This window comes from Podarcis gaigeae (genome assembly GCF_964106915.1).
Source record: "Podarcis gaigeae genome assembly, chromosome: 14".
Classification (NCBI taxonomy): Eukaryota; Metazoa; Chordata; class Lepidosauria; order Squamata; family Lacertidae; genus Podarcis; species Podarcis gaigeae.
In genome coordinates, this window is record NC_139690.1 from 25428637 (window position 1) to 25448675 (window position 20039).

Consider the following 20039-nt stretch of genomic DNA (forward strand, 5'->3'; position numbering starts at 1 on the left):
GGCACCTGTAAGAGTAATACCTTGAACTTGGCCCAGTAGCAAATCAGTGCAGGACTCTGAGCATAGGTTTCCTATGCTGACAAGGCCTCTCTCCTGTCAGCAATCGTGCTGCAGCATTCTGTGTGGACTGCAGTTTCCAGATCAAATGCAAGGGAAGCCCCTCATAGAGCGCATTGCAGTAATCCAGTCTTGAAGTAGCCAGAGCATGAACTACTGTGGGAAGGGTCTCTTGGTCTAGGAATGGCTGTTGCTGTTGAACCTGCAACAGTTGGTTAAAGGCTCTTCTATCCACCACACATAGGAAACGTTCTGGCATATTCCTTTTGAATGGTGTTTCATTCTTTCAGGAACCACAGTATTCTTGTGAATGTAATATGTTTTAACTGTTCCTAATCCTGAATTTTAAATTGCTTTTTAAATAGTTTTCAATTACAATAATAGCCTCATTATAACAATGCCAAATTATAATACAATTCCTAATACAAATCATTCAAATACCAAATTATAAAATTTAGGTGGCCCCCCGCGTGCTAGAATTGATGGTTTGATGATTTACTTTGTTCCTGCATTCCAAAATTGATTTCATTTACATTCCCTTCATTTAGTATACAAAAACCTTATACAAAAGCTGCAATATTTGTAACTTCTATTCGTGTTAACACATTAAGAAAGTTATAGAACTGCAAGTGAAGATCTCATACTGTATCATTTTTATATTGAAGTTCATTATTTTTATTATCATAAAAAGCCAGTTTAGGAGGATCCAGTGCAGTGCATGCGCCCGTTTTAGAAGACTCCGGATGGTCGAGGTCCAGCTTCTATCCTCAACTCACTGCAAGGAGAAAGCTAGCATACAGAACTTGGGCTCTATTGGATATTTGGCGGAGGGGGGGGCGGTGAAACCACCAAGGCCTCCCCGCAAACTGTGCATCGTAACCCTACTGTTATCATTCTTCCCCAGAGCCAGGCGCTTCTTGCCTGGTTTGCTAGCTTTCTCCTTGCGGGGAGTCACGTCCGTTGCATGCGCGGAGCGGGCCTGGCTTCCTCCCCTCCCCGTCCCCCCGCCCCCAAAGGAAGCTGCTGCGCGAGGCGGAGTCTGTTAGGGTCGCGCGCGTCCCGAGAAGCGGAGAGGGCTCACGCGCACGTGGCCGCGCGCTCCCGATCCGCGCGGGCACCATTGGCGCCGCCCCTTCGCTTGCTTCTCTGCCTTCTCCTCCCGGCGCTTCCCGCACAAGACGCGAGGAAGAGGATGCCGAGCGCCGACGCCAGCCTGACCCCGCAGGTGCACTGGGCGCAGCGGCACCACCAGCTCTACCTGCGCGTGGAGCTCAGCGACGTCCAGGTGAGCGCCTGGCCCGGTGGGCTGCGGAGCCGGGGGGTGGGTTAGGTAGGTGTCGGTCGCCCCCCCCCAACACGCAGTCTCCCCTGCGGCCTTTCCCTCCCCCACTCCTGCCCAAGGGATTCTGGGGCAGCCTCTCTTCTCCCCACCCTCCCGGGTGCCCTATAGATACCCCACTTCCCGGGGGGCCGCAGGTGCTTTATTGATGCCCAATAAAGCACCCCCCCAAAAAAAATTCCTAAGAGTGACAGGTACGCCCGCAGGTGCTTCCACGGCGAAGCATTCGTGCTCCTTGATCGCCACCGATCCCCACTTGGCCGAGGAGCGTTTTGGGGGTGCTTTATTGGGCATCATCATGGGCAGGCCCCAGGCTGTTTGCAGAGGAGGCTTCAGGGCCATGCAAGTTAATAATGTAATCATCGTTCTTTAGTAACATGGTGTGCGTGCCGGTTTTGCCAGGCGGGATCCACAGGGGCAAGTGGGTGTGCAAAGGTGAAGGGAGAAAGCAGGTTATTATCTCTTCGATCTGGTTGGTTCCCTGTGCGCATGTGTGCATACCACCTACATTTCACACGCCTACATTTGACACAGCATACAGTTAACACACATTCCTCTCCCCTGCAGATAATCCTGGGAATTGTAGTATGTCCCCAGGGTGCAAGGAACTAAAAACTACAGTTCTCAGGATTTTGCACACCTTGGCACACCTTTCCCATTTACAACCCTTCTCCTACAGGAAGGTTTTCCCTGTAAATCCTGCACTGGTCTCCGGCGCTATAAGGTTATTGCTAAAAACTTTTAATTTGATTCGATTTATTGCATTTCAATGCCGCTTTCCATTCAGAGAAATCTCATTTTATGAATATGTATTTGGTGTTGTAATTAATTTATATTTGTAAAATCATTCAAAATGCATCTCAAAGCGGCTGACAAAAACATAAAACGAAAGAGAACACCCCAAATACAGCACAAATAAAACAAATCAATAAAATATTTACAATCTGTAAAACACTCTTAACGAAACAGCAGCTAAAAAAAAAAGCTAAACATTATGGTTGCAGCAAAACCTCTTTATTACTGTACATGATCCGTGATTCAGTACGGCATTTGTAATCTATAAATCAATGTTAAAAACATTAATGAAAAACGTACACTAAGCACAAGTCCATACATACACTTTCCATGCCCCCCGTGACTCATATTCTTTCACACTTTTCACTTTGTTAAAATACACATAAAATACACAATGTTAAGCCAGCTCAACCCTGTGAAGTAGGGTATTCTGAGAGCAAGCCCAAAGTCACCCCACAAGCATAGCTGTCAACTTTTCCCTTTTCTTGCGAGGAATCCTATTTGGAATAAGGGAATTTCCCTTTAAAAAAGGGGAAAAGTTGACAGCTATGCCCACAAGCTTCATGGCTGAGTGGGGATTTGAATAAAAGTATGTGCTTTCCCACTCCAAGCCGTGATGAACAGCAGCTTAGAATCTGCTGGGATAAAAGCATGATAAAATTACCATTATGCCGTCCTCTGCAGATCCCTGTCTCTGATAGTCTGCTTCTCCTATTATTATTATTATTATTATTATTATTATTATTATTATTATTAAATACCACCCTTCATCTGCAAATACAAAATAAAAGCACAAAATACATGATAAAACCAGGATCAAAACCACCACAAACGGATAACACCCCTTCTACAACAATTCTGTGAATGGTTTTTTAAAATATATTTGTAGGTTTATGAAACCGCTTCACAGGCAAGAGCTACAAAAGTGGGGTGCAATAAGATACAAAAGGTTGTTGAAGGCACCTCCGGTAATTTAAGTACAAGCAAATGGGCTAATGAAAACCTTTATCAGATCCAATACGGCTCTTTTTCTTTTTCCTCTTTCTCTGCAGGATCCTGACATCACAATTACAGACAATGTGCTCCATTTCAAAGGTAGGTCACTTTTGTTGTGTTTTCATGATTCTTTCTGGAAGAAAATGGCTTTGGGATCTTGCTGTGGCAAGATTTTTACGCAGTAGATGGCAATTTAGAATCGATAAATAATATGTTATATCCTTTTTTAAAATCACTGTTTCCTTCTGATTTTTGTTAACTTTTGCTTTGGGGGCTGGGGAAGGAGAAGCTGTGTTTGCATTTTAAAAGCTTTTTTTTTTTGTCACAAGGCCTAAAACAACTGAGCTCTTGACATAAAAGCCACTGCTGTATCTGTAAAATTAACATGACTTTGGAGTCTTACGTTCCATCCTTCCACACCTGTCCCATAATTTCAAACAAAATTCAACCTATTTGAATATAGCAGCGAAATTTCCCTGATCTATTGAGTTGACTGTAAGCCCTGCTAATAATGGTCTCTCTCTTCCAAAACATCTTGTGTACTGTTGCTGTTGCATAAGGAACTGACATTCAAATTTGAAAGATAAGTGGATACAATGCAAATGTTTGTTTGGTTTTTATTTTGATCTTCTGATTCCTCATCATGGATTTGCCTTATGTCTAAAAACTTGTAAGAGCAATGCATTGCATTACTTAAAAAGGTAAAGGTAAAGGTACCCCTGCCCGTACGGGCCAGTCTTGACAGACTCTGGGGTTGTGCGCCCATCTCACTTAAGAGGCCAGGGGCCAGCGCTGTCCGGAGACACTTCCGGGTCACGTGGCCAGCGTGACATCGCTGCTCTGGCGAGCCAGAGCCGCACACGGAAACGCCGTTTACCTTCCCGCTGGTAAGCGGTCCCTATTTATCTACTTGCACCCGGGGGTGCTTTCGAACTGCTAGGTTGGCAGGCGCTGGGACCGAGCAGCGGGAGCGCACCCCGCCGCAGGGATTCGAACCGCCGACCTTTCGATCGGCAAGTCCTAGGTGCTGAGGCTTTAACCCACAGCGCCACCTGCGTCCCTCCATTACTTAAAAAAAAAAAAAAAACCCAAACCCCAACCCAAATCCTGTCTTTGAACTCATTATTACATGGGGGGGGTATCCACTTACACACCATACATTTAAAGTACTATGATACCACTTTAAACACTAATGGCTGCTCCCCAAGAATCCTGGGAGCAGTAGTTTGTTAAGGGTTGAGCGCTGCAACCCCAGAGTCGGTCACGACTGGACCTAATGGTCAGGAGTCCCTTTACCTTTTATGTGCATGCCTGGGACCCAGGTGGCACTGTGGGTTAAACCACAGAGCCTAGGACTTGCCGATCAGAAGGTCGGCGGTTCAAATCCCCACAACGGGGTGAGCTCCCGTTGCTCGGTCCCTGCTCCTGCCCACCTAGCAGTTCAAAAGCACGTCAAAGTGCAAGTAGATAAATAGGTACCGCTCCGGTGGGAAGGTAAACGGCGTTTCTGTGCGCTGCTCTGGCTCGCCAGAAGCGGCTTTGTCATGCTGGCCACATGACCCGGAAGCTGTATGCTGGCTCCCTCGGCCAGTAAAGCGAGATGAGCGCCGCAACCCCAGAGTAGTCTGCGACTGGACCTAATGGTCAGGGGCCCCTTTACCCCTTTACTCATTCTCAGAACCCTTAACTAACTGCAGCTTCCAGAATATCGTCTGTGGGGGGGGGCACACTTACCACATTAAAATGCATTATTATTATTATTTGTTGTTGTTAATATTTATTGGACTTGTTAGTTGCTTGTTACCCAAAGGTCTCCAAGTGACTAACAACACATTAAAAAACATAAACATAACTATATTAAACAATTAAAACAAAGCAAAAATGACCCCCATAACAAAGACAAGAAGCTTGGGCAGCCTTTACCTGGTTCTGAAAGATGTCAGTGAAGGTGCTAGCCATGATGAGGACAGAAGTGAACTCTTGTCAATTTTAGCAGTTCCTTGACACCAGACTTGATATGTGGCGGGTTGTGCCTGGATGCGTCACTATGCCCTGCAGAGGGCCAAGTCCTGGTGTTTCTGATTTATCTTTTACCTGCTTTTTTAAAAAAAAAAATTCAGGAAGGACAGGCGGACAATTAACCTGGAAAGCCTTCTGAGAAACGGAGCTGTCATTCAGTTGCAGAGTTGTACCACTTCCTGCAATTCTCAAGTAGACTTCTTACTTCTGCTTGTTTTTCTTCCTAGCTCAAGGCCATGGAGCCAAAGGAGACAACGTGTATGAATTTCAAATTGAGTTCCTGGCACCAGTGGACCCGAAGGTAACGGCTTCTGGTGTTTTCCTTCAGCTGAATTACCAGTGCTCTGACCAACAGGTGGACGGTGCTTTGGAGTTTTGTCTCTCATGGGTGGTTTTCTGCATATACCTCTGCAACCTTCAGAGTTCCCCTGAGTACGCTTATACTCAGAACTTCCTCTGTGACGGTACTCACTGGTACCGAATATTAATTTTATTCCCTCCCCCCTTACATTTACATCCCACCTTTTTTTCCAAGGAGCTCAGACTTCTCCTGCTTTCTATTTTATACTCACAGCAACCCTGTGAGGCAGATCAGGCAGAGAGACAGTGACTGAGCAGGGATTTGAACCCTGGTCTCCCAGGTCCCAGTCCAGCACTGTAACCATTACACGACAGAGGCTCTCACTTCTTTTTGCTGCTTATTGGAGCCATTTTGTGCTGGACCAACAGCACTTTTATCAGGATATGAGTACTGACACCTCATTTTTTAACTTAAAAAACAGTGCTTATACCTGTAGCAATCACGCAGGTATAAGCAGTCCTCCAAACGGCGGCCAGACCTGGCAGGGAGACGGGTAGTTATGCGAGGTCACAAAACAAATCATAAGCTGCCGCCACGTCCTCTCCTGGGTCAACCCTCAAATGGGGTCCAAGGAGGAGGAGAACCCCACTTCAATATTTACCAGGTTGCCCAGCCCTGTGTCACTTTACTGTGACGCAGACAGAAATCCAACAGCTAGTGTGTACTAAGTGGTCAAGCACCAGTTCAGCTTCTCTGGGCAAAAGGCACAGAATACAGAAAGGCAAAAGTCTTTTTCCAGATTTATTGAAAAAGCTACTCAAAGAGTAAAAGCTTGCACATTTCTTAAAAGGTTACAAACAAGAAAAATAACAACATTGCATAATATCACTAAAAAAAACATACTCACAAAGAATCAGTAGTTCAAAGCATAGTAAAAAGTCACAGTCTGTTCTTCTGCCCTCAGGCGAACACCAGGGCAAGGTAGTCTGCAATTTGCATTTGAATTCCCCAAACCTTTATCCTTGGAATACAGGTTTGGGAACCAATCATTTCTTTGGGTTAATTACCAATTTGCCAATGGCTGTATGATGTGACAATAACTCCTGATTGTCAGAAGACCCACACAGCTGAACTTTGTTTATTCTCAGAGACTTTGAGATCAAAAGGCTCTCCCTTCATTCCCAGACTTCTCTGATCCATACCAGGCTCTTGAGCTGTAAATTACCTGATAGCCTTTTGCAACTTTTCACACTCCATCCACATTCAAGCCCGTCTGTGCCAGGATCTGCAAACCAGATAACATAGCATCCTGCCTAGAGTCAGGAGGCAATTTGATCTACACTTCTAAAGACAGGGAGTTTTACAATTAAAGAGACCAGATCTCTATTTCCCAGAAATCCACAGTTTTAACTCTCCCACAATGCATCATGCCTACATGAACCAAAGTTTAACACACTAAGGTTTCCCAACTTCACTGTTGTTGTTTAGTTGTTTAGTCATGTCCGACTCTTTGTGACCCCATGGACCAGAGCACGCCAGGCACTCCTGTCTTCCACTGCCTCCCGCAGTTTGGTCAAACTCATGCTGGTATCTTCGAGAACACTGTCCAACCATCCTGTCCTCGGTCGTCCCCTTCTCCTTGCACCCTCTATCTTTCTCAACATCAGGATCTTTCCCAGGAAGTCTTCTCTTCTCATGAGGTGGCCAAAGTATTGGAACCTCAGCTTCACGATCTGCCCTTCCAGTGAGCACTCAGTTTTCCTTAAGAATGGATAGGTTTGATCTTCTTGCAGTCCATGGGACTCTCAAGAGTCTCCTCCAGCACTGCAATACCTCTTTTGTTTCTCAGTGATTCCCATCTTGAGTTTGCCATGCAGCTATGTAGATAAGATCAGCATGTGGGATTGCTCAGTAGTTTTTGCAACTCTGAAATTCCAGTCAGCACTGTTTGTGTGATAAGCCAGAATCCTGTGCGTAGGTTGTGGTATTAGCCAATGAAGTTGGCTAATGCTTCCTGCCTCGGGCAAGGACCTGCTCTGCCTACATTCCAGCATCCTAGAGCTACCTGCTTCTTCTTATCCTAGAGAGTTCCTTGGAGCCACTTAAGTATCAGATACCTGGCTCAAGTTTCCTGCAGTGCTCACCTAACCACTTGGATGGGGGAAACTGCCTGCCTGGATCTTAATTCCTGCAATCCTCCTGCCTGCAGGGGAACAGAAATGTCAAAGCCCCCTTAGAAGCTGGAGCAATTGTGATTTCTATGCCAAAAGTTCAGTCAAAACTATAGAGTTCCAAACCCTGACAAGTAAGAGATAAGAAATTCACCCCAGTCGAGCACACAGATAGGGGCCAGCAGTAATGGTTGTACAAAGTAACCCAAACAAGTTATGAAAGACAGTGGGGAAAATCTGAAGTTAGTCGTGCTCAAAGTAGAGCCATTGAAAAATGGGTTTCTTTTGACTAATCCTGGATAGCTCCAAATGACTGTGAAGTAAGAGAAGGGATGGCTTCCCAGTCGTAGTCACAGACGTGGACGTGCTACAGAAACCTGCACAGAAACGACTCCATAATTCTTGGCTCTTCAGTTATAACCATCATAGTCTGATAAAGAATGGTTTTGGCTGTCAGACTGACAGACACCTACCTGGAGTATCCTGAGGAAGAGAGCCTTGCTGCTTCTGGTGTGAAATTCTGTGCCAAATCAACAAACGAGTGCATGATAGTCATGAATTTTGTGGGTATTTTGCAAAGTCGTTACTTATGTCAAAACATATCTTACAGCAATGGCATTAGTATTACCCCTTATGTCTAGGAGCAGGGCCACACCCCTCTGAAAGTTCATTCAAGGTAGCAGCGCCCTTGGTATTTTTTGCCACTGAATGGCAAAACATTCACTGAACACGCTACCTACAACAGTTGTCGTGGGGCCGTTTTGAGGCTCAGGGTCTCTTTAAACCACTGCTAAAATGGATATTTGAGCACCCTTCATTTTAGCAATGGAAACTGCTTTCTCCTCCAGGAGTAAGGTGCACACCCAGCCAGGGGCATAGGGAGGGGTGCGGTGGGGGCGGAGCGCCCGGGTGCCCTCACTGAGGGGGGTGAGATTCGGCGCGCTGCCCGCCTGTGACTCCCAAACCTACCCCGAGCCGTTGAGATAAGGGGAGCTGTGCCACTTTGCCGGCGACATTCCCCCCTTCCCCCATCGTTTTGACAGCTTGGGGGAGGCTTGGGAGTCACGGGTGGGCAGCGCACCGAATGTACGCCATGGGCTGCTCGCTCTGCCCCCAGCTGCAGGGCGCGCACACCTCTCCGAACACCCGAGCGGCTATCTATCCTGCGCCTGGGAGGGCACCTTCTGTGCCACGCCCCCCTCGGGAGTGCGCATGCCCTGCACAGCTCGGGCATATGCTCCGCTCCTGCACCCAGCACCCACCAGTGCCCTCCAGCTCTAGAATGTACCTTTGAAGGCTTGTCCTTACCTGCATCATGATGTCAGGTGAAAAGAATCCTGTTGGGCCAAGGCTGGCATGCAGGCGGAGGTTTCTCACCTGTGCAGTAACGGCTTGGGTCACAAATCTGAACATTCAGTTTTAAAAGTTGCAAATTAGTAGCTTGTTGGGGATGCTTTTGCAAGGCCAGGGACGCGGGTGGCGCTGTGGGTTAAACCACAGAGCCTAGGACTTGCTGATCAGAAGGTCAGTGGTTCAAATCCCCGCCACGGGGTGAGCTCCTGTTCCTCGGTCCCTGCTCCTGCCAACCTAGCAATTTGAAAGCACGTCAAAGTGCAAGTAGATAAATAGGTACCACTCCAGCGGGAAGGTAAATGGTGTTTCTGCGCGCTGCTCTGGTTCGCCAGAAGTGGCTTTGTCATGCTGGCCACATGATCCAGAAGCTGTACGCTGGCTCCCTCGGCCAATAAAGTGAGATGAGCGCTGCAACCCCAGAGTCGGCCATGACTGGACCTAATGGTCAGGGGTCCCTTTACCTTTATAGCCTGTGTTGAGTAGCACTGCAGGTTATCCACAACAGTGCTTGTGTGTGTGTGTGTGTGTGTGTGTGTGAGAGAGAGAGAGAGAGAGAGAGAGAGAGAGAGATTTTTGGTGAAGTCATTTCCAACCCACTGCTTAAAACAAGCTTCCAATCAGAGCTGATTGGTAACAGAACGGTCTCCCTCGGAAGGTGGTGGACTCTCCTCCATTGGAGGTTTTCAAGCAGAGGTTGAAAGAGGTCTGTCTGTCTGTCAGGGTCCTCTTTAGCTGTGATTCCTGCATTGCAGGGCTTTGACTAGATGAGCCTTGGGGGCTCCCTTGCAACTCCAAAGTTCTGTGTGATTCAGTACCGGTGCTCTGTGGTTGTCTTCTTTCAGCCAGCCTATAAAATGACACAGAGGCAGCTGAACATCACCGTAACGAAGAAGGAAAGCCAGTGGTGGGAACGGCTGACCAAGCAGGAGAAGCGGCCCCTGTTCCTTGCTCCGGACTTTGATCGTTGGTTGGACGAGTCGGATGCTGAGATGGAGCTGAAAGCCAAAGTAAGGCCCAGCCAGTGATCCACAATGTGCTCTGCCCCATCCCTGCTCCATGAGGACATGTCCTGTCTGCTTGGCTGATGGTGGAAACAGACTACAGTGGTACCTTGGTTCTCAAACTTAATCCGTTCCAGAAGTCTCTTCCAAAACCAAGGCGCGCTCTCCTGTAGAAAGTAATGCAAAACAAATTAAGCCGTTCCAGACTTTTAAAAACAACCCCCAAAACAGAAATTTAACATGAATTTTACTATTTAACGAGACCATTGATTCATAAAATGAAAGCAATAATCAATGTACTGTACTATAAAATAAATAAGACAGTGCTGTAGATGATAAAAAATTTAAAAATAATAATTTCTTAACTGCACTGATGATAGTCATTGTTTGTATGAGGGGTTTTTATCCATTTCTGCAGTCACACAATCAATCAATCAGTAGCTGAACTGGGTTCCACACAGTCACAAAAACAAATTAACCGGAAAAGCCTCAAAAACAAAAACGCAAAATAAATAGCAAAAACTAAAGCGCCAAACTTAATCCATTCCGGAAGTTCATTTGACTTCCGAAGGGTTCAAAAACCAAGGCGCAGCTTCTGATCGGTGCAGGCGTCCCAGAAACAATAGCCGACAACCGCATTGGACGTTCGGCTTCTGAAAAACATTCAAAAACTGGAACATTTCCGGGTTTTTGGTGTTTGAGAACCAAGGTACGACTGTATTGCCAGCTCCGGTGTTCACACACTTGCACTGGCTGCCTATGCTCTCCTAGGCCAGGTTCAAGGCTCTACTATATCATACATCTCTGTCCAACTACTAAAGTCTTTGGGGGGAGTCACTGTTAGTTTCCAGGCCCAGTTCAAAGGGCTGGTATAGACCTATGAAGCCTTACATGGCTCAGGACCTCAAGACCTTAAGGATTGCCTCTCCCCATACAAACTGACCCGGACCCTGCACTTGTCGTCTGAGGCCCTTCTCTATGTCCCCTATCCTAGAAATGTGGCAATAAGAGAACGGGGCCTTTTCTGTGGTAGCTCCCTGATTGTGGAATGCTCTCCCCAGAGAGGCTCGCCTGGCGCCATCATTACATGTCTTTTAGGTGCCAGGCACAAATATTCCTCTTTAACCAGGCCTATGGCTGTTAAATATTCTACGGCCTGTAAAAGTATGGGGGAGTGGAATGATTTGTTTTTTTTATTAGGCTATCTGTCGGTATGCTTTTTACTCTGTTTTTAATTATGTTTTTAATCAGTGATGTTCTGTAATGTGTTTTTAATGTTGTACACTGCCTTGAAATCTTTTGATAGAGGGTGGTATATAAATAGAATTAATAATATAATAATTGTTGGCACCTCATGGCTAGAATGCCCACCAGGAGCTGTGCATCCAATATTGTGGGGCTAGTTCTATGGAACTTCCTTTCAGCTGAGGCCAGACAGGCTCCCTCCCTGTTGAACTTCTGCCTACTGAAAACCTTTTTATTAAAAAAAAAAAATTCCAGCAGGCATTTTAACTGATTAATTCTGATGTAATAGTTCGTTCGAAGTCATTTTTATTTTCATTGGATTGAGTTTATTGTACTCTGCCTAAGAGGCCATTGTAATGAAGTGGTAGAATAAGTTGTCTAAACATTACAGTGAGTGTATGAAGCACTTTGAACCGTGCTATTTTAAATGCTAAGTAGTGTTGTTTTTTGCAAAGGCAGCTTTTGTTAAAGGCAGACAGGACTGTGAGGTGATTAAGTAGCAACTGCAAAGGGAAGGCAATACTTAGCAGGGACTTTTGAGAAAGAGGAGGAGAGGCAATTTAAAATGAAAGCAAAAATGAAAGAGAATGCCCCAGGCAAGTTGGGGGCTGGAGGGGAAAAAAAGAGCTGAAACTGGAGGCCATCTGAATTGTCCAACAGACACCATCGCCCAAGAACGCGCTGGCTCAACATCAGCTCACGTTGGATGTTGTTGAGTTGGTTTTTCTGTTTTGTTTTTTGGCAAAGGTCTGTCCCAAAAACCAGCAGGCGGCTTCCCAATGGCACTAACACTTGCTAAAAACCCGTCTTGCTCATTTTTTAGGAGGAAGAAAGGGTTAACAAAATCAGCATAGAGAACCGCATCCCCAAAGACCGTAAGTAGCCAGTAACTTTTGCCTGGTAAACCTTTCTTTGCCAGCAAGATTTCTTTACCACTCCTCCAATCTCCCCGTTTAGATACCACCCCATATTTTGTGAAGCTGGAGGTACGATGGACTGGGAAGACTGGGAACAAGCAGGTCTATATAGACTTAGGGATTTTTGTGTAAATGTTTTCTCTTTACATGAAGAACAGATTTTGGCTAAGATTTGAAATGCAACTTGGTCACTGTTTAATTTTAATTGGTTGCTTTTCTTTCTGCTAAAACCATGTACTAGCCATTCAGTCAGACCACGAGTTGGCCGCTTTAGAACAACTAAGCAATTAAACATGAAAAGTGCTGGGATAGCTCAGTCGGTAGAGTATGAGACTCTTAATTTCATTGGGCAAAAGATTCCTGCATTGCAAGGGGCTGGACTAGATTGCCCTCAGGGGTCCCTTCCAACTCTACAATTCTTTGATTCTATAAACTTATGGTCAATGTTCCTGCTACATCAAAGGGTGTAGTATCAACTATACACAAAATATTAATAGAGGTAGAATTTGGGAATTCTGGGAAACGGACCTTCAAGTAATGAAACCTGCTTTGCGGGGAAAACACGTTTTAAAACAGTTTTGGCCCAATTAAGGGAATCTTCTTTGAAACTCTTACATAGGTGGCACCTTTCCCCCTTGTGAATAACCCACATGATACCAGGGGCAACATCAACCTGTTGGAGGGGATATGGAGAGACTGGATCCTACAGACATATGTGGTGGTTTTGCAAATCTGTTTCCCCATTTTGGGTTCTGGCATTTAAAGGGTTGAGTTTAATACACAAACTGGAGCTGCAGCCTTCCCCTCCAACTTGATTTACTTGGAATTAAAGGACATGTCTGCTCCAGCAGCTGCTCATAAAGACCTTTTAACATTCCTCCTTGCAGCAACACATATGGAAATACTGTAGTCATGCAATGATGGCGAACTGCCTTGGGCTTCAACGTTGAAGCGTAGTGCTCCAGAGCACGGACAATGGCCCTGGCTGAAAAGCTGGCATGCCAGATTCGTGTGACAAAGGGCATTCTAACCCCCATCTATTCTCTAATGTGTGGCAACCGTTTTTGGATTATGTGTGTCAAGAAGATTGTGTTCATAACCCACCGAGATCTCACAGTAATATGTGGAAAGGTTTTTTGGTGTGAACTGTAAGAATTCGATTTGATATTTTTAAGCAACCTGGTTACGTAGTTTTATGTGCGGTGTGAAAAATGAATGTATATAAAAGAAAGCCTTTGTCATCGTGCCTCCGACCAGACAGGATCTTGTATTCCACTGACTTCTGGCATTTAGCCCCTGTTCTTCTGCAATGCCTTGCAGCTTTCCGGCACCTGAAGAGAGGCTACCTCTTCATGTACAACCTTGTGCAGTTCCTGGGCTACTCATGGATTTTCGTGAACATGACAGTTCGGCTCTTCATGCTGGGGAAAGGCAAGTGACCCTCTTCGCCCTCTTGTCCCTGCCGGCTGCTGCTCCGCTGCCAAGTTCAATCCCTGGCTGCTCTCATTTAAAAGGTCCTTAGACAGCAGTAGAGCGGCACATGCAGAAGTTCAGGGCCGTTTCACAATAGATACAGCCACGCCCCCTTCTAAGATTATACAATAATCTTGCAGTTATGCAATAATAATAATAAATGGGGATTCATTGCAGCGGTCAGTGCAGATCTCCATGTGTTGCCCTTGGGCTAGATCTGGTGTTTTCTGTGCACATACATGGGCAAATGATTTGGAGTGCTCCAGTGTCATCTTTCAGAGTGACTTAAGTTGTGTTTACAGTGGTACCTCGGCTTAAGTACTTAATTTGTTCTGGAGGTCCGTTCTTAACTTGAAACTGTTCTTAACCTGAAGCACCGCTTTAGCTAATGGGGCCTCCTGCTGCCGCTGCGCCGCCAGAGCACGATTTCTGTTCTCATCCTGAAGCAAAGTTCTTAACCCGAGGTACTATTTCTGGGTTAGCGGAGTCTGTAACCTGAAGTGTATGTAGCCTGAAGCGTATATAACCCAAGGTACCACTGTACTTGAAATACTGTTGTATGGAACTTGCACGTTCTTTTGAAGCGGAAGTCGCTTGCAGCATTCTTAAACTCTTGCTTTAAAGCATACAGAACAACAACGCTTGTTGTGGGATCTTCCTACACATTCTTCGGAGTGACCCTAGGAACCAGTCCTCAGTGGCTGACTCACTTCCTTTCACTCCGATTGGCTGCAATTAGAAGGCTTCTCAGTGTTTACATAATTTTCCTTTCATGCTGATTGGGCAACTCAAGGACACTGCAAAAATAGTAATTGATCTTTGACACACACACACCCCAAACTGTGGACCGCTACAACTCTTATCTTGAATGGAAGGGGCTGGAAAGAGGGCCTGGGGGGCTGCTGCTGTTTGGAATAGACAAGATGGGAATCAGTGGTTTGCCTTAATATAAGACAGCCATAATTTTTTTTGTTGTTGTTATCAGACATGTTAGTTGTTATGCAGAGGCCTCCAGCCAACATACTTGAAAACACGGGTGAGTGGCTGAAGAAACCGTTCTCTGAGAAGCCTGACTCCAGAGTTCCCCTTGCAAAGTCCCCCTGTTCTTTGGATCCGGTCATTTTTCAATTTCCAAGGTGCAACTCTCTCTTTTTTTAAGGAGTTCCAAAGAGTAACCTTCTTGTCTGCCTCTCTCTTGCAGACTCTTTCTTTGATACTTTCCACACGATGGCAGACATGATGTATTTCTGCCAGACGCTGTCTCTCATTGAGATTGTGAACACACTGATTGGTCTGGTCCGGGCTCCTTTCATGCCTGTCATCCTCCAGGTAATTGCACTTAGAGAGCCAGCAACCCCTCTCTGGTGACTCCAGGGGCCATATTCCAAAATTGACCAGGGCCTCCTGGCTCCCATCTCGGCCAAATGCCCTTTATCTCTCTCTCTTTCTCTGCTGGAGTCCCAGCAGAAAGGGGAGGCTGTGGCAGAGCCTTCCCCAATTGTGCACCTTAGCTTCTCTCTCCTGGAGAGGAAGTGACTGTGCCAAGGTCACCCAGAGGGCTTCATGACCATGTGTGGGATTTGTACCCTGTCTCCCAGGTCCTAGTCCAGCGCTCTAACCACTACACCACACTGAGCCTCACCATTCCTCTGGGGAGCTCAAGGTGGCCTATGTGGCCCTCCCCAGTTTTATCCCCCCAGCAACCCTGTGAGGTAGATCCAGCTGAGAAGAGTGACTGGCCCAGGGTTGCCCTGTGAGCTTCATGGCTCAGTGGGGATTAGAACCCTGGTCTCCTAGGTCCTAGCCTGGCAGTCTGACCACTACACCACCCTGGTTTGATCCTGCCTGTCTCCAGTCCTGGGCCTGTGTTCATGTGGGCAGCCTTAATTGGCAGTCTGGCAGAGCCTTTCACACATTAATTTCTGTTCTCCTTTTCACAGGAAGAGGAGCTAAATCACATGGAGGTCAATTGCTCTCATGATCTGGAAGCATGCTGAATACAGTACTAGCTCCCTCCTGCCCTCTGGCTTAGAGAGATGCAGACAGAGAGTTTGCTACGTGTATACCGTTTCTCTGTTCCAAACGCTTCTATGTCTTTCTCTCCCCTCTTCCTGCCCCAGGTCTTTGGGAGAAACTTTGTGTTGTTACTTGTCCTTGGAGGTGTGGAAGAAATGCAGAGCAAAGCTGTCGTCTTCTTCATCTTCTATATTTGGAGCATGGTGGAGATCTTCAGGTATCGGGGAATCTTGCTTTGCAGTCCCAGGCTGCTCTGTCCAGCCAGGCAATGGCCCATCCAGTCCAGCATCCTCTTCAATTTCTCACAGTGGCCAACCAGATGCCTCTGGGAAGCCCCTTCTGTGGTTTCCTCTGTGACACCCCCCCCATACCGCCTCTCCCTTCCATATTCAAATCATTCCTCAACACAGAACACAGCTGAGCTCAGGCTTAACCCTTTCATTTATATCTCAGCTGAAAGGAAGCCACTGTCTGTGCTTTGGCCTGCTCAGCTTAACCCAGGCTTCCTGAAACTCAGCCCTCCAGGTGTTTTTAAGACTACAATTCCCATAATTCCTGACCACTGGTCCTGCTAGCTAGGGATCCTGGGAGTTGTAGGCTGGGTAGGGATTTGAACCCTGGTCTCCCAGGTACTAGTCCGACACTATAACCGCTACGCTACCCTGGCTGTGTTACGTCTTTTCAGCTCGCTGCCATTGTTCATGCTTTCTCCTTCCTTTCCCTCCTGGGGGGGGGGGGGTATTTGGTGGCTAAGCCTGATGAGCCACTGACTTGCAGGACTTCCCTTCCAGGTATCCGTTCTACATGCTCTCGTGCCTCGATATAGAATGGAAGATCCTGACCTGGATTCGATACAGCATCTGGATGCCCCTCTACCCTCTGGGGATCTTAGCAGAAGGTATGCTGGAGAGACAGAGGCGACTGTATCAACACCCGTTACGTAGCACCGCAAACTTTCCATCCAATGCCACTCAGGGCTCAGAAGCAGCCTGTGCCAGATGTGGGGAACCTGTGGGCCTCCAGATGTCACTGAACTACAAGCCCCATCAGCCCTGGCCCTTGGCATTGATTGCTGGGGCTGATGGGAGTTGCAGTTTAACCACATCTGGGAGGTTAAAGGTTCCCCAGCGCCAACTCTATGCTGAAAATCTGATCTTCATCACCATCCCAGGAATGGGCTCCAACTTCCGTCACCCTGGACTGTTGGCTGTGCTGGTTGAGGCTTATGGCAGTTGGAGTCTAGTAACATTTTCTCCAGCACTGCCCTAGTCCTGGGTGCCTGAAGATTGGAAGCAATTCTTCCAGCCTCGATTGCTGTACATTTGCCTGGTTTTCTGAGCTCCCTGCCTCCTGTTGTTCACATGTTGTTCTCATGTTTTGCTAGAATCGAGGCTGAACGAAGCTGCATGTAAACTGTAGCCCTTTGCTCTTCCCCGCAAGGTGTCTTGACCTCAAGCCCTATTTCCTTCTGTTTCCAGCTGTCTCCGTGATTCAGGCTATTCCCATCTTCAGCAGCACCGGGAGATTTAGCTTCATGCTGCCCTACCCGCTGAACATCACCGTTCCCTTCTCCCTTTTTCTCCAGTTCTTCCTTGTCTTCTTGTTTCTAGGTGAGTTTCAGATTACCTTGCAAACAAGGTAATGTGGGATTGGGGTGGACTTCATGAGGACTAGAATTGTTCTTGGATAACTTGGTGGTAGTAGTAATCATCATCATCATCATCATCATCATCATAGTATCCTGCTAAAGGGAACTCTCCTCCCAGGGTAAGGTTTTGCACAAAGCTCTGCAGAGTTAGGGGTCGTCATAAATTGTCACCTTGCTTTACATTCCTTTTTCTCCCCAAAGAATTGCTGGCAAAGTCCAGATGTTTCCTGCCCTCCCTTCTCCAATCTTTGTTTGCTAAGGCAGGAACAGAGCCACACCAAGTGAATAAATACTGGCACACAGCCCCTACTGCAGTTGTTTAAGGGGGAGGGGTAGTTTGGGGCCTTGCAAGGCCAGAAGGGCATGGTGAGAGGCCACTATTCACAGAGATAACGTTACTCATTTATTAAATCTCTATCCTGCCCTTTCTCCAAAAGGCACCTAAGGCAGGAGACATTGAATAGTTCAATCATTACAATTTAAAACTATCTACCAGCATGTTAGACTGGTAATTTGGGGAGTTTGAGTACCAGTACTCTCTCTCTCTCTTTCTTGGCACTGCTGGCCTTGGGAGTTCAGACTTTTTCCTTCCTCCAGGGCCGTTTGTGAATTTCCGCTACCTCTACAAGCAACGGAAGAGACACCTTGGAGCCAAAAAGAGGAAAATGCACTAGGCCGAAGCCTGGAATGGTTCCTTTCTCTTCTTCTAATCTACCTTGAAGGCAGGTTTAGGGCTCTCTCCTAACAGTTTTACTTACCCTGTTGATCTGAAAAACCAGTTTTGTACAGTTATAGCCAACATGCATCTCCCCTCCCACACAAAGATGGATCCAGGTGACATTCCCCACCTCCCAGTTAGGTCCAGCGACTCTTTGGTCAGCCTGAAAGGCTGAGCCAATAGTCGTAGCCCTTGTGTCCTGTGCTACCTGCAAATAACACTGACCCCCTCGGTGGGAACACAACTCCCTGCTGTCCAGGAGCTGAGCAGTGTGTGCCTGGCTAAGTCCACAGGTGGAGGCAAGAGCTGCTCCACGCAGAAAATGTATTTATTTTTATGGGTTTTCCCAGTATCAAAACCTTTGGAATGGCCCCAGAGCAGGGAAGCTAGCTGGTCACTGCTTGTTGCTGAGGCTCCCAAGCCAAAGTCCTGAGCAGGGTGGTAACCTTAAGCACCCTTTCCTCTAGCCAAAAGTGGTGTGCTGGTGGTTTATTGAGGCCTGCCTCTCTTTCCTTCTCCCTGCAGTGGAGATGGCCAGCTGTGAGGTAAGTCTCCCTCAGAATTGCTACTGGCATGCCCTTCTATGCACATCAGGAGTGGGGCACCTGTCACCCTCTAGAATAGTGTTTCCCGAACTTGGGTCCCCAGCTGTCCACTCTCATCATCCCTCGCTAACAGGACCAGTGGCCAGGGATGATGGGAGTTGTAGTGTTTGGAGACCCAAACACTGCTCCAAATGTTGCTGGACTTCACCTCCAACTAATTCTGTGAGTTGGGGATGCAAGCAGGGACCAATGGGAATTGGGAGTCCCACCATCTGGAGGACCACAGCTTCCCCATCCCTGGATTCATTTATTTCTTACGTCTATATTCTAAACCCCTTGATGTGGAAGGACATCCTGTTGATTCAGAACTTCTGCAGAAAGACACCTGTTGCTTCTAGAGTTGGCTTGATGGGACCTCCTCCAGCTCACCACCCAATATCACAATTCTGCTTCTGGTGCAAGGCTTTTGAGTGGCTCCATGGTGCTAGACGTGCTTTGTCTTTGAGAGGTCTTAGAAAGGCACCATCCTGCCTTTTAGAATTGGGATGGGGAGAGAAGCACTATTTATCCACCAGACTGGGCACAGGCACCCTCCTCAGGGCCAATTTGGAGGTGACAGTTTCACCTTAATTTACTCCAGGAGGGTAAATGGTGGGGTTTGGGGGACCCAAGTCCTGATCTGCCAGTAGTGACACTGACTTTCGACCGTAGCACACAGGGCACCTTACTTAGCCCTTTCCATTGCTGTTCCATCTGTTAAAATTACAGTCTAGGGTGCAGGCACTTTTGTCATGAATCTGTATTTGCTGGTATTTCGGGAGGCAAATAGAATGTGTATTTCTAATAATAAAGATTTTAAAACATCTTTTGTGCACTCATTGCCGTTTTCTTTTTTCTTTAAAAAACGAAACAGGATTCGGTGCGAATAGAGTGCTTAAGTTACGCCGATGGCAGATATTCTGCCATGGTCAACATTTGAATGAGTTATGCCTCCTATTTACATATGCATATTGGTATGTCTGTTAGTCATAAATAAGGACCCTGACAAAACAGAGGGAAGCAAAGCAGAACCTGAGTGGCTCTTGGAGTGATACTGGACACGGGTCTCTGGCTCAGCACCCCTTTCCCCTCATGCCCCACCTATGGCCAGAGAGTGGGGAAGGGCCTGCTTGAGTGCTTCTGCTCCTTCCCACTATTGAAATGCTTTCCCTTACAGCTTTACACCTGCATAATGTATCTCTTGAACCTCCTGATCTACAAGGGGGTTCACACTCCTCTTTGTGGGCATCGCTTCCAGTCAGTTCAACAGCATATGACATTACTCAGATCCCCTCCAACCTGCCAGTTAATAGAAACAGAATTCTGAGCTCTGGCTGTTGCAATTCACCATCGATATCAAAGTTCAGTCATTGTGAAAATGTGAAATGAATGACTAGAGTGGGGAA

The 20039-nt window shown here is 46.8% G+C and overlaps 1 protein-coding gene across 1 annotated transcript; it reads left to right on the forward strand.

The window, feature by feature from the left end:
• The first annotated feature begins 1068 nt into the window (after positions 1-1068).
• Positions 1069-19459, forward strand: HACD3 (3-hydroxyacyl-CoA dehydratase 3). Its single transcript, XM_083713211.1, has 11 exons — positions 1069-1342; positions 3244-3286; positions 5434-5507; positions 9874-10038; positions 12101-12152; positions 13515-13625; positions 14869-14996; positions 15788-15900; positions 16475-16581; positions 17162-17293; positions 17929-19459. Exons 1-11 carry the CDS (start codon positions 1250-1252, stop codon positions 18003-18005), a joined length of 1095 nt encoding a protein of 364 aa, XP_083569337.1. The 5' UTR covers positions 1069-1249; the 3' UTR covers positions 18006-19459.
• Positions 19460-20039: the final 580 nt, after the last annotated feature.

Excerpts from the sequence above, each read along its gene's own strand:
- HACD3 (XM_083713211.1), top strand. The coding sequence starts at position 1,250 with ATGCCGAGCGCCGACGCCAGCCTGACCCCGCAGGTGCACTGGGCGCAG. Across the intron at positions 10,039-12,100 it reads AGATGGAGCTGAAAGCCAAA|GAGGAAGAAAGGGTTAACAA; the intron begins GTAAGGCCCAGC and ends CTCATTTTTTAG. Across the intron at positions 15,901-16,474 it reads AGCATGGTGGAGATCTTCAG|GTATCCGTTCTACATGCTCT; the intron begins GTATCGGGGAAT and ends CTTCCCTTCCAG.